Consider the following 17,194-nt stretch of genomic DNA (forward strand, 5'->3'; position numbering starts at 1 on the left):
TTTTTTAATCAGATGCAATAAAATAGAAATGTCTTTTATCGTCCCTTTGTGGGGAAATTCAGGTGTACTGGCAGAAAAGTGAGACTAATTGAAGCAAGCAGATTCACACAAAAGTAAGATATTAAAAAAAATTTAAAAAGGGAATAACAGAAAGTATAGGTAAATTTACAAAAATATTATTTAAAATATTGTGCAGAAATTAAATGTAGCATACTCATATTACATTAAATGTGGGCTTGAATAGAGTAATTTAAGTACGTTAAAAATGTGCATGTGTATTTGTGCATAAAAACGACTCGTGAAGCGTGAAGAGGCTGGGAGCAGGTTCTAGGTTCTAGGTTCTAGGTCCATGGCGACCCAAAGCACCTCTGAAGCACCGTACGGGTTGACGGCCTCCAGATTTCCCAGCCAGGACGTTGGGAGACTGACGACACGTACCATCAGACCATTTAGCACAGCGCATCTCACTGCGACGATGAAGAGGAATATATTGTTGTTAAAGCAATAGGATGTATTACTGTAACACTAATATTTCTGTAATCCTCTGCCTCTGTAATGCGTGACTCCAGACACTCGCAACAAAACCCAATTACCCTGAATAAAGTGTTGTTTTGGCCAAAAAACATGAGTGAAGTGATCTTACGGTGTATGGTGCCGTTAATTTAGACACATGGCGTTCATCTACTACTATTCCTGGATGCATTTGAATTATTAAAAAAGTAACAGTGAGCAAAATGAAATTTCTGTCAGGCTGATTCCATGTTCTGCCTCTCTAGACTCTTCCTCTGCCCGCTATTGCCTACAGGGCAGCCGCCCAGAGCCTGACCGCTTCCTCGGTTTGAAGAGTAGATAGCCTACATAATGATTAGACACAAATTAGTGTAAAAAACATACAATTTTAGTCGATCTTTTAGGTCCGTCTGAATCATTCTTTTCTGTCAGGATATTGTAAAGAGTGACCAGAGGTTTACAACCGGATTTTCTCTTTGCATCATCTGGGTGATCTCGGTGGAGCCTTGCAATCGTGTTTTTTCTTCCACCGCTCAAGCCTGTATAGTCCATATTAAAGCAATTGAACATGGCACAAAGTGCTCCGGTCATTGTACGGCACGTATATTAAGGCTTTAAAAGCCTTAAAACCAATGGCTGTGAGCCTTATGTTCATGTCTGCTACCTGTACTCCACACAAATTACGGCGGGCTTCTTTTAGTAGCCAAAATGTTTGATTTCATCCGACCCACGCATGCGCAAATGCAATGCACAGTTTGCTTATTATGGAAAGTGTTATTGCCTATATGGATATTATCACTATCCATATATGGTAGTGTTTTTCTGTTATTGGTCGGTGTCACTCAAAGTTTTTTTTTTGTCATAAATGTGTGCTTTAAAATTATTTCCAGGTTTGAAATACAATAAGAAAGTGACTGATTTATGTTAGATTTTTCTTTCACATAATTGTATTTAAAACGTAAATAATCGTATCGAGTCAATAGTATGGAAGAGCTTTAATTGGGATCATTGATATTAATTTAAGCCCTGTTAAAAGGAAATACAAATACAGAAAAAGAGACTGAATCTTTACTAAGGCCTGGATAAAATCAAATAAATATATTCAAAAACAACAGCTAATGCTTTAGACACATTTTGAAAGGGTCAGTCTTTGTTTTTTTATGCTATCAATACTTAAGAGTCTCAAACATCCAAGATGAAGACACAAACGGATGTAAATAAGATATGATTTTTTTTTTAAGAAACTAAGACACTTAGAAAGTAAAGCCCAACACATTATATAAAGCACTTGAGAACATTTATTGCACACAGAAAGGCAGATGGCATTTATAGATGTAAATCAAAGATTCTGCAAAGTAAAGAGTAATACAACCTCCGACACCAGGCAACCACAATAACTCACCAGTGAACTTAACAATGACACCAACATGACTGCGCTACATGTTTCTTGCATAAAACACATGAGGTTTTCCCACTTTTCCAAGGCAATAATTCAACTGTTTGTATTCCTGATCATGTAGATATGCGGTAAACCAAGAATGAGGTAGTTATCCAACCAAATAAAAACTCCCCCATCCCCCCCCCCCCCAAAAAAATAAATAAAAAAAATCCAACAACCGTTAAAGTCACCCAGCATGACACGAGCTTATGCAGGAGCACAGAGATGTTTCTGTGAAAGCAGCAGGCAGGCGCTTTTAATCCTGAGGGTCCTTGCTGCGAGGCTGATCCATATTTCCCCTCATTACAAGCTTGCTCACGAGATTAGATTGCACGTGGCAACCGGATCACCTTACATTACCGTGAAAACACAAGCAATAATGAAACATGTGGACGTTGTCTTTAGAGGATTTTACATTATTTAACAAGCTTTTGTTTAGCTTTACTCTCAAAGGAAGCAGCCTCTTTGATTTTGCCTTGCTCAGACGTTTTCCCACTTACAATAAATTGAGCTTAACTTGGTTTGATGGATAATAGCTTGAATTTGTAGCGAAGTGAGCTGTGACATTAACGTCCTTCCTTCTTATCACACTGTTTGGGTAAATGGAAGAAGCAAATTGGTGCATATTAATAACAATTCATGCTAAATTCAATAGGCAGTGGGAGTTGCTCTCAGCAGTACACAGGGGGGGAAAAAAAAGTTCAGATGACATTAATCTGCTGGTGGTGTCTCATTTGAATCTCATCAAGATCAGCATAATTGTCTCTGGTGGGACCCCATAAACTGATATGAAAATTACACAGATTAAAGGACAAGAATCGGTAGAAGAGAGAGGAGTTCAAGTGCCCACTAAAGCAAAGATAGTTTTCCTTTATAGATTAAAAGCTGTCTGGAAATCCAAACATGCCCAGCAGGGGGCACCTTCTGCTCACAAATAAAGTGAGCGACATGCATTTCTGTCTAAAATTAGATTCTCTAGCACTGATAAAACCAACCAGGCATCATGAAAAAATAATTGTTCTGCAGCATCTGAGTAATGTGTGATTGTATAAGAAATGCCTATGTTTTGAAGATAGGAAAAAAACAAAACAAAACAAAGGAGAGCAAAGGGATCAAAATATGTCAAACAGGATGAAACACAGTACAAAGATTTTTAAACATTTATCAAAGCCAAACAACAACAACAGAAATTAAAGCTTTTAGGTCAAACCCTTAATTAAACATACGTGAAAATGAAAGCATAATATTAATCATACACATTCAATACGGTCCAGTTACTATTGTTTACTATGTAACATTTGGACAGGGTTTTTACGAACAAAATGTATATATATATATATATATATATATATATATATATATATATATATATATATATATAGTGGAAGAATAAAGTTAGCAACTTAGATCTTTAAAAATGGGCTATAAATTAAAATAAAGGGTTCAGAGGAAGAACGTGTTTGCAGATGAAGAGAGGAGTTTCAGGAAATGAGTGTGGCCTGTTTAGTTATAATCAACTCAAAATCATAAAATAAAAATAAACATCGGGTGAAAGTGTTAAACTGATTCAGAAAAAAAATACTTAAAATTAATAAATAAAGCAAAGCAGCAGTCTCAAAGCAGGCACAGAAGCTTCATAGGGACACACTGTGCTGGTTAGTAACTGGAAAACCTGGATGTAGAGTAAGAAGCAGCAAAGACAGTTCAAGTACATTCATGAGTAAAACATTTCATCCGAACTGACAAAAAAAAAGAAAAGAAGAAAGAAAAAATATGTTAGCCGTGGTAGTCCGATCTCTGTTGTGGTGATGAAGTTTAAAGATATGCACACAAATCAGAGGAATCATCATTCATGACACTGTGTAAACAGCACACATTAGTAATAATGCAACACATTCCTTTACATTTGCAGCGGTGTATATGATTGACAAGTGATAACCTTGAAGTGTCGTTATGGTGACAGACAGCTTGTAAAGTTATACTGTCAGGTCCCTTTTAAAGCCCAATTAGAGTGGGAAAAAAAATTATTTACAGACAAAAAATTAAAAATAAATGAGCAGTTTCATTACATTCATCGCAAACAGGCAATATTTTAAAGTACATTCTCTCCTTGAGGAAGAATATGCCCTTAAAAGGATCGATGAAAGATGTCATCTCACAGTGTTTGTGGAAAAGGGATGGAAAGCTCAGAGTGGATGAAGGCTTGTTGCTAGTCAGACAGAAGACACGTTTTATCTGGTTTCTGCAAACAAATCATCCTTAACTGAGCAGACTCAGCCACATAACATTGTTGAGCTTGTCACCCTAAAAATATGTTGATTAGCTGTAGGTCGGCAACCTTCGCCGATGTGATGTTAGTGTAGCAATAGTGAAGTTTTTTCGCTAAGAAAACAGTGACAAACTTAACATTGTTCCTTGTGAAAGTGTAAATTTAGCGTTGTATCCCATGAATACAACCATTTTTCATTTCAGCTGTGTGACATCATGAAAAATATTTTTTATAACGCTGCTGTGGTCTTTAGCAGAGTGGGAATGAGCAAAGTGGGTCTCTATGTTACGGTTTTGAATAATCACTGTTCAACTAGTCAAAATGGAGAGCTTTTACCCTTTGAAAACTCTTATCTATTTTCACCCAAACATCTATTTGCATGCGGATGGGTGGAGCAAGTGGAGAAAAAAAAGCAACGGTTTTGGACAATATCAGTGTTTGTGTATGAAGGGCCTAACTGCTGCTAGCCTTAACCACTGTAAGGATTCCTCTATTTTTCAACCAAACCATGGAGAAATGACATCTTCCTTTCTCAGGTAAAGGAAACAAAAGTTTTTAATGAACACAATTTAAAAGAAAATATCCTTCCCCATATTAAAATCAGTGCCAGACAGGTTGTTTTAGGGTTTACAAAAAAACGCTTCTGCAATCTAATAAGTGCTCACCACTGACGCGGGACTAGCAAAAAACAGGAAGACGTTTTCAGCTATAGTTTTACCACAGATTCTTAAAAAACAACAACAACAAACAAAGAGGATTTCAAACAAAACAAACGTCTCACGTCGTCAATTGAAGGAAACGGAAACATCAAAACTTCTCAGCAACTCAACATGTATGACCTAATGTCCTTAAAATTGAATTACTAAATAAAAATTACAGGTTCTCCATGCTACATTCAAAGCCGACTAGAACCATCTTTTGAGTACATTCTTTAGGAGCACACTTAAAATAAATAATTTCCCCATCAGACGCACCGGCTGCACTTTGGTTATAGAGGAAGGTTCATAAGTCATTTTACTTAGACTTGCATGAAAAATAGGTACAATCACTGAGTTCATCTCTTTCTCTCACACACACACAGCTAAACATGAGATGTACCTACAGCCAGCTTATCTGAATAAGAAAGGAAGAGTGCATCAACAAGCCCGTTAAAGAGGCAAACACATAATTATTAAAGTTATTCAAACAGGGCTAAACCTGACGAAACAAAGTTATCTCCATGTCTTGAAAGACGAGTTGAGTCGATAAGGAATGCATTGCATCACAGTAGGAGTTGGAAAGACAAGAAAAATATACTTCAAAAATACAAAGTGTAGCACTGCAAAAAGGTTGTCAGCTGCATTCAAAACAAAACAGAACAGCAATCCCAGAAAACAAAAGAACAAAACCCCGTCGCACCCAAATGTCATCGTGAAGTGAACAAAAGAGGTCAGTTTTGAGTCCGGTCAATAAAGCAGAGCTGAAGAGGCAGTCAGACACAGCGAGGGGCATCATTTTTTCGCTCTGTGGCTTCAGTGGACCGTACCACATGGCACGCCGCTCTCTGCTTACAAGGCAGGAAGAATGCAGTCACTCGGGTCACATGTCCCAGGCAGTCCGCGGGGCCCTGGAGAGCCAGGGTGGCCTCGTGAGGGGATCCCAGGTGGGCCTTGAGAGAGAATGTTAATAATTACTGAAATGGGCTGCACCTTATCAGTCCTAAGAAGAGCTTTCTATTAAAATCTAATCTGAAGTTTGGCAAAGTCACAGTTTCCTTCATACAAACAATATTTACCAACTCATATGGAACAACTAACCAGAAGTACAAAGTTCCATCTGGCAAGCTGCAACCAGAGCATTTCTAAAGATTTGGTTGGGTAGTAAGAGCGAGTAAGCCCATAAAGCTCTTGGTATTTTACTGGCACTAAACAGACGTGGGCTCAAATCACCCCCCAACATGCCACAAAAGCAGATCAGCAGCTTCTTATGAAGCAACCAAGAAGCAGAAGAACTGACTGAGCCTCCAATCTCCTCAGACAAGTCTGATTTTATCTCATTGAACATGAACATGCAGAGTCGGATTTAGGAGGATGAGGGACCCTGGACTAGAGACAGTGTCTGTGCCCTACCCGCACAGATTACTTTTACTCATGCAAACTATGTAAATCGTTGTTAAATAGGCCCAACCATCAGCGGGTATGACTTTGTGCATGGTCAATTCAAACTATCCCCTGGTATGCACCTAAATTTTGCTGTTCTTACATTGGACTTGCCTTAGGCCTTAGGACAGGCAGGGCTATGCCTTCATAATTGCTTATATTCATTAAACAAATCAACAATATTAAAACACCTCGCCTGATATTGGCCTTAGAGTCTCACATTTATTACAACTGCTGCAAAACATCCATTCAATAAAAGTATAATGGGTGACTGAATCTTTGGTTGCCAAAGAACAGGGGCGGGCCCTGGTGCGGCATACACAACAATAGGTTAGTGGTTTTGATGATCAATGCGCCAATAACTTGTAAATCCTAAATTCATGAAATTAAACTATTTACATCAGTAGAACAAATCCAAATTGAATCAGGTTATGATTATGGCCAATAACTTGATCGTTAGTATTAGAAATCCAGTCAAACCAGGCTGAGTAGTGATTTTTGATCCCATAAAAAAACTCAAGGACAGAGGGTGTGACTGAAAGAAAGTGGAAACACATGTGGAAGGAAGATACAACATCAAGAAGGAAGGAGCCATGGATGGATGCAAGGAATGGAGGACAGAAGGAAGGACCAGATAAAAGAATGGAGGATAGAAGCAAACAAAAGAACCAATGAAGCAAAGATGGATGGATGAATGGATGGATGGATGGATGGATGGATGGATGGATGGATGGATGGATGGATGGATGGATGGATGGATGGATGGATGGATGGATGGGCAAACAAGAATAAAAGACTGAAGGAAGGAACAAACAAAGCAAGAAAGAAAGAAAAACAAAAGAACAAACGGATAAAGGAAGGCAAGGTGGGAACGATGGAAAAAAGCTGTAAACAAGCTGTACGAACAAAAAACTAATGAAATTGAATGGATGGAGGAGGACATTGCTGTGTCTTTAACGGAGCAAACTGAAGATGTGTCACATAGTCTTCTTCTCTGCTTTAAAGCTACTGAGTTTTTAAGCATAAACATGGCATTGATTTCAATAATCATAAAGTATTGGACTGTGTCTTGGTATTTGCAAAGGCCTGTTCTTAAATGATTCAGCTCAATATTCAGGACACAAAAATATCCTGATTGGCACATCACTAGTAATGATCGAGATAATATGTTACATTATTTTAGCATCAGAACAAATAATTCTTGATTATGTTGAATTATGTTTTTACTCAAGGTTATCATACCATGATAATCTTATGCTGGCCCGTTGGGCTGTTTGCTTTTATCTGGTGTATTTGAGTTTGGAGGTGGTACGTTTTAAGGGGTAGGTGGTGGAGCGTGTGGACCACATAAAGTTCCTGGGCATTCACATCTCCCCCGACCATGTCCTGGACTGTGAACGCCTCACACCTGGTGAAGAAGGCCCAACAACTGCTCTTCTTCCTCAGGAAACTGAAACGGACTGGACTTTCCACTAAGCTGTTAAAAAACTTTTACAAAGCTGACATTTTCTATCTCAGCAAAACAGTGTGTTATGGGAGCTGCACAGTGAGGGAGAGAAAGGATTTGGCGCAGGTGGTGAGGACAGCACAGGGGACGCCGTCTACAAGACCTGGACACGGTTTATGCTGCACGAGTCCAGAGAAGGGCCGGATGCATTGCCACTGATCCAACCCACCCGGGTAATGAAATGTTTGTCCCACTTTTGTCTGATAAATGATTGAGAAACATTAAATAAAAAAACATATACACTCAAAAACAGCTTCTTTCCACACGTTGTGAAGGCTGTCGCCCCCTGCTGAGAGGTTAGAAGTCTGTTTCATGTTACAATCACACTACTGGTAATGCCTATTAGCACATTCTAATTTCTTAGGGAATATCTGATTGTAGAGTTCTGTATATATATATATATATATATATATATATATATATATATATATATATATATATATATATATATATATATATATATATATATATATATATAACAAGTATTGTGGAAATATGTCTTGCTATGTCTGCGTATTGTTATCTGTTTGCATATTGAGCTGGTGTCTACTAAAAAAAATTCACTATGGTAACACATGTTGACAATAAAGATTCCTGATTCTTTGTCATAATTACTTTTTCATTTTAAAAGTAAGGAAAGTTTTGCTGGTGTAATATTTAGGAACGTAATCATGATTCATCACGTTCTTATGTGACTTTGCATACATTCACCACGTCTCTGTTAGAAAAGTACTTGTACTGAAGGAGATCTGAATTACAATTAATGAACTCTTCAGCCGCACTAATGAGAATAAAAAGGAGAACGCACGTTTCTCTGCCCTCTTACATATCGAGGTGATCATGGCATCTGGGACTTTATTATCTCATCTCACCGACCAAACGGTTTGTCGAAGCTGCAGCTGACTTTCTCACGCACGGCCTCTTCCACACCGTTTGGATGCCGGTCATCAAACACAGGGGCCGGCGTTAACACTGTCTTTTAAACAGGACTCGATAAAAACAACCCCAAAACGCTCCTCTGCTTCAGTCCTCCCGCGGGACTGTCCTTTACATCACTCAGAGCAGTGACAGCTCTACAAAGGCCTGCTCACTTTGAACAAAGAGACCTGCTTGGCCTTTACTCCAGTGTGATAACACAGCTTGCCCCTTCCATCACTGCCATAGCCGTCTACTGCTTAACTGCTCGCACAAACAAAGTGCTTTGGTAACTGTTAACGCCGACTGTAAGAGGAAAGACGTATTTGTTAAATCTGTGCACTCAGGCAGCAGGGTTAACTCCTCTAATTAGCAACTTCAGACAAATGTTTCACTTGTGGACTTGGTTAGGACAAAGGGTGCAGATGGACCATGTGGTCATGCTGACTTAGTTATTTTCAGTTTCACGCACTGGGAGTCGTCTCTGCTCCAGTGTTGACTTCTCCACATGAAAAGCACTGGCGTCGACGCCCACCATGAGCATTTTTAGTTCCCAGCATTTGGACTGACAGCATCTGGGTGAATCTCCAGCATGTAACTCTTCCCACTCTTTCCACTCCAAGGGGAACCAGCTCCATATAGATGCCAAGGATACCAAGATATCTTTCATCATGATGGCAAGGTGGAAGAAATTTTGGCTGGAAGAAATAATCTCCTCCTGTAGGCTCCAGGGAATGTGGAAATCTAAAGGTATGGGGAGGACGACACCAGAAGCCTGTGGACCTGCATTCATATCAGTTGGTTTGAAGAACTTTCTGACTTTTTTTTTTTTTTTTCCTCCAAGACGTAGCTACGGCTTAAGTCTAACCCCCACCAGTTATGCCGCAGGTGCTTCCCATAACCGAGCACCTCTAGAGATGATTTCTTTCAACAGCTGTGATTTATCCTCTCCAGCGGAGCTACAGCCAAGTTTCCTTTGCCCCCGCACACACATTATGCACAGATTGCATGAGTGACTTCAAGTTCAGTGATAAACTCCTGCTGTCACAGGCTTGAAGTAAGTGAAGTAATCCCACTTCTCGAACCGGAGGGGGGATATGCCAGCATCGTGGATTGGTCTTTTTTGTTCGGGGAAGATGGAGAGATAGGATTTTAGTTTCAGAACAGATGCCATTTTCCATTACCAGAATTTTCTTTTATTCTTTTTCTTTGTCAAAGCAGCATAAGGGTTCAACAAACAGAATGCCGTCTGGGTGCTGTGTTTTTTTGTTTTTTTTTGCCATCAAGATGAAGATAACAAATGATGTCAAAAAAAAAAAAAAACATCAACAGTAAAGGTGTGAGTTTTGACACAAGTCTAATGGACTTCCTTCCTTTCAGCAACTGTGAAAGAGAAACTGATATAAAAAAAGGGAAACAGCTGTCAGTGCGATGTCTGGCCGTTCTGACCTAAAAGGGCCAGCTTAGAAAAGTGATCTTACATGTTTTTTCCTCCTTTACTTACTTTATTTGAGTGCTTAAATGACCATTGCCGTCGGAGCAGCGTCAAAACTCAAAGTTGAGAGGAGAAACTTTAAATAGCATGAATTTTTCTATTTGTTTTCAAAAGGTTTTCAAAAGGTATGGTTTGGCTGTGTAAAACTCTGCTTTCATTTTTCATAAAAAATAAATTCATGCTATAGTTAATGCTGCTTTTCGTCTGTTTTGTTCCTTATTTAATAACTTACTTAACTTATCAATGGCCTCATGAAGGAAGGTATGTTGTCTTGGTTTTTTTGTACAGATTAATGAAAAAAAAACCTTTGATTGGAAAAATGTTTTGTAAAGATTGTCTCTTTCTTTTTTATCTTGCGTTTCCCAAGTCTCTAACTGACCAAAGGATAAGCGTGATATTAAACTAATTACTGAAAAACTAACAAAAGAAAAATTGCAGTGCCAAAATGTCACTTTGTAAAATACAGAACAGTTCTTCAGGGACGATGCAATTATCAGGACATCCGCTGTTAACAATGCTTGTTTGCAAATAGGACAGAGCAAAAGTCTTTATCTATACTATTTTTCTTGGTTGCAACATTCAGAGAGAAGTTTATTTGGTTATTTCTCTTAGCACAACCTCTCAAAATTGTTCAGAATCCTGGGTCCTTTTATGCAATTTTGTCTTGAGCTCACCCTACAGGTTTTCGATAGGCTTTAGTTCAGTGCCGGTATTCACAAAGATTCTCAGAGTCCTCTCAGAGAGCTTCTATCTTAGCCGAAGAAAACCTGCCGGGAAGTCTTAGCTTAAGAGTGATTCAGATAGTTGCTGATAGCAAGTAGGGAGTAGGGAGACGACAGATATTTTATCTTAGTGAGGAGGTGTGGTTGACCTTGTTGCAAGGTGTGGTGCTGTCTTTTAAGAGCTGTGATTGGTTGATACAAGAAACAAACAAAAATACAGAAATCCGTCCCTAGTAATCATTTGAGAGAAATCAACCAATTAAACTGTATTAAGAAATATGTGACATGATGATGAAAACTTAGCAAAATCTAATAATTGTCACATCCTCATCATTATTTTGATTTGCTTGTTATGTTTACTAACCATACCAGTCATTTTAATCCTTCATCTATTTGATATTCGTGTGCACTCACCTGTCAGCATTTTATTGGGATTGCCTGCTTGTATAAAGCGGCTGTATTTGGCAAAACGACCAACATAAAATGGAAGAAAAAAAGGTGGAGAAAACCGAACCGGAAAGAGGAGCAGCACCTCTTGTCCACACAGGTCTGGAAGGAGAATAGAGGAGTGCTGAAAGGTAAATTGGTCCTGGGATCACAGTGCAAAGAGGCGGACTTTTAAACGCATTGCCGATCATATCAATGCGTCTTTTTCTCTGCTCTATGACACCAGACTGGAAATTGCGCTATGTGCAGCAATCAAAAACCAGAGAGGAGATGGCCTCATACATCGCTTAAAGGAGCATAGCACAAATTCCAAGACTTTTGCAGATGTCTGCCCCTTCTGGCGACATGTTGAAATGCACATGGGAGAAGAGGAAAAGCATCTGCTGCTGCGACTGCACAGCTCATCTGTTTAGAGGCGTAATGTCTTCTGAGGTAAGAAAGCTATAAATATTGAAGTTATCTGCCCATGTTCTCTCACTAATGCATCAATTACAGCAGAGACTAAACAAAGCAGCCAGGTGAACAAGAACTCGCAGAACTCGTTACGCCCAGAGAATCCGGCCTTAATCACGCTACCATAAACTGAATATCCAGCCTATAGAGGCAACTGCGGTAACTAGAGGATAAGTCATTTTGCACGTAGGGAAAATGTAAGGGCATGTATGAGAAATATAAGAAATAATACTTAACTTCAAAGCTTGCGCAATGCACCTTCAAGACCTAATATGCTTTGTGAATAAATTTCATCTTACTGAGGTAAAATTCTAATTTGAGAAATTCTAAGATATTTCCTCAAATGACGTCACTACGAGCTACTTTTTAACTTTTAGGATTCTTTGTGAACACGGCCTCTGAACACTGAGATGACCATAGAAAAGCATTAATTGGTGTCTTGAGAACTACTTCCATGTTTAATTGGCCATATGTGGTTTGGCTCATCAGCCTTCTGACAGAATGCATTTTCAGTTTTCTGGCAGAGAGAAACAAATATTTAATCAAGATAATTACAAGCACCTGTGAACCTCTGCCAGCAGCAGCAGCACAATGAAGCCAGTCTTTCGCACCTGTTTCTCTGCCTTTATATACTGAAGCTCCACAGACGTTCAGCGCCAGATGTTTCAAAGTCTTGATGTGTGTAGATGACCAGGGTGTGGTCAAGGTCAGGAACAAGTTCTGTTTCCAGATTTATTCTTGTCTTGTTTGCCTTCCCATCATCGGTTTCTGTTTTCTGAACCTCAAACCTTGCCAAGCCGCAGCGGATCTGTCTGCACACCGTCTGCCTTATTGTGTAGGACCCAAAGCCTCGTCCAGGGATCTGTCTGAAGCCTCAGCCCTGTCTCCCTGTCTGCTCTTAGCCTTACCAGACTCTCTTGCGCCAGTTTTTTCTGTCTTCACCAGGTTTTCTGACTTTTATTAATGAACTATTTAAAGCAAAACACTCTGTCTGGCTTGAATAATTGGCTCTCTGTCTGGGCATTACATCTTTTGAAAATAACTCTACCTTTAAGCTGGTATTAAACATACTTTTCTTTAAGTCCACATTTCTTTTTAATTTCTTTTCTTTTTGGGTACTAGTGGCGTTTGACAGTGAGCTAACAGGAAACGGGGTTTGAGAGAGAGGGAGAAGACATGCGGCAAAGGAACCCGGAACAGCCATGTCTGAGGCCTTTATGACCTCAGACGCAGGTCGCACGCTTTACCCCATGTTACACCCAAGCCCACATTTTTGCATTAATTATTATTATTTTTTGGACCAGCCTGATTCTAATGTTAAATATTATGTCCATTAGTGGTAGGAGGGAAATTTGCCTGATGAACTTAAGTTTCGGCGACATCCCATTTTTAATCTGTATATTTTTTATGATGTCTGTCTGCCCCTTGCAACTGTGACAGCTTCAGCTGAACTGAGAAGGAAACACAGTTCGTAGAAGCATGCCTCCACATGTTTATAGCTTTGATGGTATTCAACAAACAAAAATGGGTTCACTAGCAAACAAGCAGATGGCATCTACAAAGTGTCTAATGGTTGGCATGAAAAGTTGATGTTGAGATACCACTCTTTGCTGCAATTTTCCTGTGGAGTGTTTTTGCCTTAATTAGCATCGTGCTGTGTGCAGGGTTATTGGCACAGGCCCTCCTCCTTATCTGTCACAGTTGTAGTTGATTTTACCAAAATTGTTGAGTTGCTATCAGTTGTGGGGCTTTAGACAATAAGTTGGGAGCGTTAATCTATACAATTCAGAATTCATAACAAACCTCCTTTTATGTTGCTTTCTTACCTGGTGGCCCAGTGGGTCCTGGATCTCCTGGTAACCCCAGGCCAAGCTGTCCTCGTTCTCCTTTCTGACCCCTGTATCCTGAGGACACAGAAATATACAATAATCTGAGCAAATAATTAAGTAAAACTTAGTGGTGTTGTGTGTAAAGAGTGCACAGTACAGTTAGCAACATTAGAACAAATGCCATAACGTGTTAAAGTGTCAACATGGCAACACACTTGTGCAACCCTCATACCAGCCAAGGAACCAAGACGTCTTAACATTTTAAATACTGCTATCAGGACAAACATGTCAGACATCGGTTCTGTCCTCTGCTTGTCTGAGGGACACAGCTTTAGTCTGCAGAAATTGACAGCTCAGAACCCCATGTTTCAGCCCTAAATCTTTAAATAATAAAAGCTGTGCTGACATATTGTCAAAACAGAAATCATCAAACAATCCATCTGCAGGTTAGTTCCTTGAAGAGCGTCACGGACAATGAAAGGATCACAAGAACATTTCTTTCAAGAGTTCAAAAGATTCAAGAGGATTATTTCAACCAGACTTCAGATACTGTATGTGGGTCACTGTAGGTTCTCAAAATTTGGAGACAGATTGGCAAATGAAAAACAAACCAAAACACACACACACACGCACACACAAATTAGGTTATTTAGGAATATTCTGTGTTACTCATCTAAAGTATGTTGTCTTTTCCATAATGCCACAGTGCTGTGGCATTATGGAAACAGGGGTGAAGATGTTTGAAAATCAATAAAATACCTGCATCTTTTAAAGGAGTAGCATAATCTCACACTCAATTTGGGGGGAAAAATGTATTGAGAAAAAAAATGGTTTTAGGATTGCCTTTGACTGTTCTAGTTAAACTGTTTTACTGTTTTTAATGTTCTTTTTTTGTTTCTACATGTTATTCCTACTTGCTTTTATTCTGTTTATTTTCCTATATTTTAATCATGTAAAGCACTTTGCATTGCCTCTGTACTGAATTGTGCTATATAAGTAAATTTGCCTTGCCTTGCTTAGTAAAAATACAGACGGCAGAGTTTTTGACAACCCCAATAATGTCTATAAAATAAATGTAATTGAAGCATTGCTGGCCAGAGTCAAAGAAACAAACAAACAAAAACAAAAAGCATTACTTAAGATGAGGTTGGTAAAGGAGTTAAAAAAACTCTCTCAATCTCACTGCTAGATAAAGGCAATATTTTTTGATTTGATTATGCCACTTCAATTAAAGATGAATTAATTATTCACATCTGTAAGAAAGGCCTGAATAACTGTGGAGGACACTGCAAATATTATATAATAAAGAAACAAAAATTGTTCACAAGCACATGCCGAATAAGTAGAGATGCACAGAGAAACTGGATGGTGGCTGGATTCACACTTGCAGCTCGATCTGCCTTTCACCTGGTGATCGTTGATATTTACCTGCTGGCCATTTGCACAACTCAAAAATCCAATCATTTTACGATTAGTGAATGCACGATACTCAAGCGCTAACAGGCCAAGCTAATTGCAATACTCTTCAGTGTGGAATGCTGTTACTGCAAGAAGAAAACTCCAAGATTACCATTGTGTACATCAGCAAGGTATTAAAAGTCAGATTATTCCCAACAGCTGAGATAGTGTGACTTCAGCAGATAATTGACCAAATCTATCACAGCAAAGTTTCTTTCTGTTATAATTTCAGCTTTTGACCTCTGTCTGTTAAGAAATAAATAATTTGGAAATGTTGACAGGCTTTTGGGAGACCCAAGGTTAAGGTAAGAATATATTAATATAGGCAGAGGTTTATTCTTATACACATTTAAGCAAGCATTGCATGGTCACTTAGAAGATGAGATACACATGTTTCAACATTTAAATTGGGGAAAAAAATCCAACCTGGCTGTTGCAGTAAAGAAAAGACTGAGATGTCTATATTAAGGCTGGTTCATACGGCAAGATTTTAAAATTGTCGGTTGACAGTCAAAGCCTGAGAGACACCACACGTTGCGATAAACAATGGTAGATATAATAGGTTTGCTCCTACAGTGTGTGTGGTGGCCGGTCAGACAACAAGCACAACGGACTACACACAAACAGATTTCACTCAGGATCATTCCAATGTCAGACTGAAAATGCTGCAAAACCTCTCAAGGTTAAATGATAATTCAGAGTAAATAAACATGGACACAAGGAGGAATAATGGCGATAGTTTGTGGACTAATAAATACTTTACAAAGGCGTTGGTTAAAGGAGTGGACACAGCGTGAACAGGGGCTCTACACTCTCTACTACGCTATGATATATAGTTGAGTTGTGTTGTTTTTCTTTTTTTTTCGGTCCTTCCCTCACCTCACTTTCTGATTGGCTGCACCTAACATTCAACAGGATATCTGGGAAAGACAATCCAACATGTTGAATATACCCGATTTGAGGTTGGAGCGGTCCCGATGTCTTTCCAAGTGGACCAAATCACTCTTAGCACACCACACACAGGAGGAATATCTGTTAAATTTATCTTAAGATCCTTCCAGATCGTTTGAAGGGGAAGATCGGGCCAAATATCGTGCTAATTATCCTGCCGTATGAACCAGTTTTGATTATTTTAAGAATAATTCAGTGTAGCTCTATCCCAACAATTTTGACAAAAAGAGTGAGTCAAAAATCCTCCAAACTGTAAAAGAATCATTGCCAGTAAATGGAAAAGCCCGTTAGTAGTTGCTGCCAAGGGTGGAAAAAGCAGGTTTGGCTCGGATAGCTACCAAAACCAAGTTAATAAAGATGATATTAATTTACACTTCATTATATATCGGTATTGCAATTCAGACTGGTCCATTTCTGCATATATACAGCATGTTAAGAAAAAGCTAAAAAAAATTAAAAAGATAAAAATTAAGATGACGGACCAGACACTGTCGGTGTTTATGGCACAATACACACAATCTTGATATAAAAGCTTTTCTCTGCATGCAAAGCTGCTAAGCCTTTACAGCCCAGAACAGCAGCATACCATATAAAAAAAGGAAAGGGGCCACAACAATATTTCCCCATGAGGCACTTAAAGTAATGGAGTCTCACAACCAGTGGTTGCATGGAGTGCGTCAGAAACATTGACAGGAGTATCAAGCATCGCGCTGCCTGGCCCAGAGGGGAAACGCTTCAACGCTTACATGTCAGAGAAAATCTCGGAAGAAAAGGCTCATGAATGCTCCAAAACGGAATCTCAAAGAGAGAGGGGCTATCCACACATCGCGGCAATAATTAGACCTCTTTCAACACTCACAGGGCCAGGGGCATTCATTCAGGGAGGAGACGTTCATGGAGAAAAGTGCACTGTACCTTAAGCAAAATGAACAAAATTTACTGAATAGCACACAAAGCAATAAGCCCGGGTGCCACGGCAGATTGGTGCACTGAAATCGAAAATGTCACACTGGGCTCTTGGTTGCAAACAAATTGTTTCCAGGGCCACTAATGGACAGAATA

At 39.1% G+C, this 17,194-nt stretch overlaps 1 protein-coding gene across 1 annotated transcript in view; it reads right to left on the minus strand.

Moving 5' to 3' along the window:
• Nucleotides 1-1,790: 1,790 nt before the first annotated feature.
• The window catches only part of LOC105923288 (collagen alpha-1(XIX) chain), a gene marked incomplete in the record, with an annotated part of 154,810 nt that continues 139,406 nt past the window's right edge, over nt 1,791-17,194 (minus strand). The window contains 2 exon segments of the mRNA XM_036125877.1: nt 1,791-5,865; nt 13,721-13,798. Of these exon segments, the coding sequence (XP_035981770.1) occupies nt 5,765-5,865; nt 13,721-13,798 (179 nt within the window).

The sequence above is a fragment of the Fundulus heteroclitus genome, chromosome 22, assembly GCF_011125445.2.
Source record: "Fundulus heteroclitus isolate FHET01 chromosome 22, MU-UCD_Fhet_4.1, whole genome shotgun sequence".
NCBI lineage: Eukaryota > Metazoa > Chordata > Actinopteri > Cyprinodontiformes > Fundulidae > Fundulus > Fundulus heteroclitus.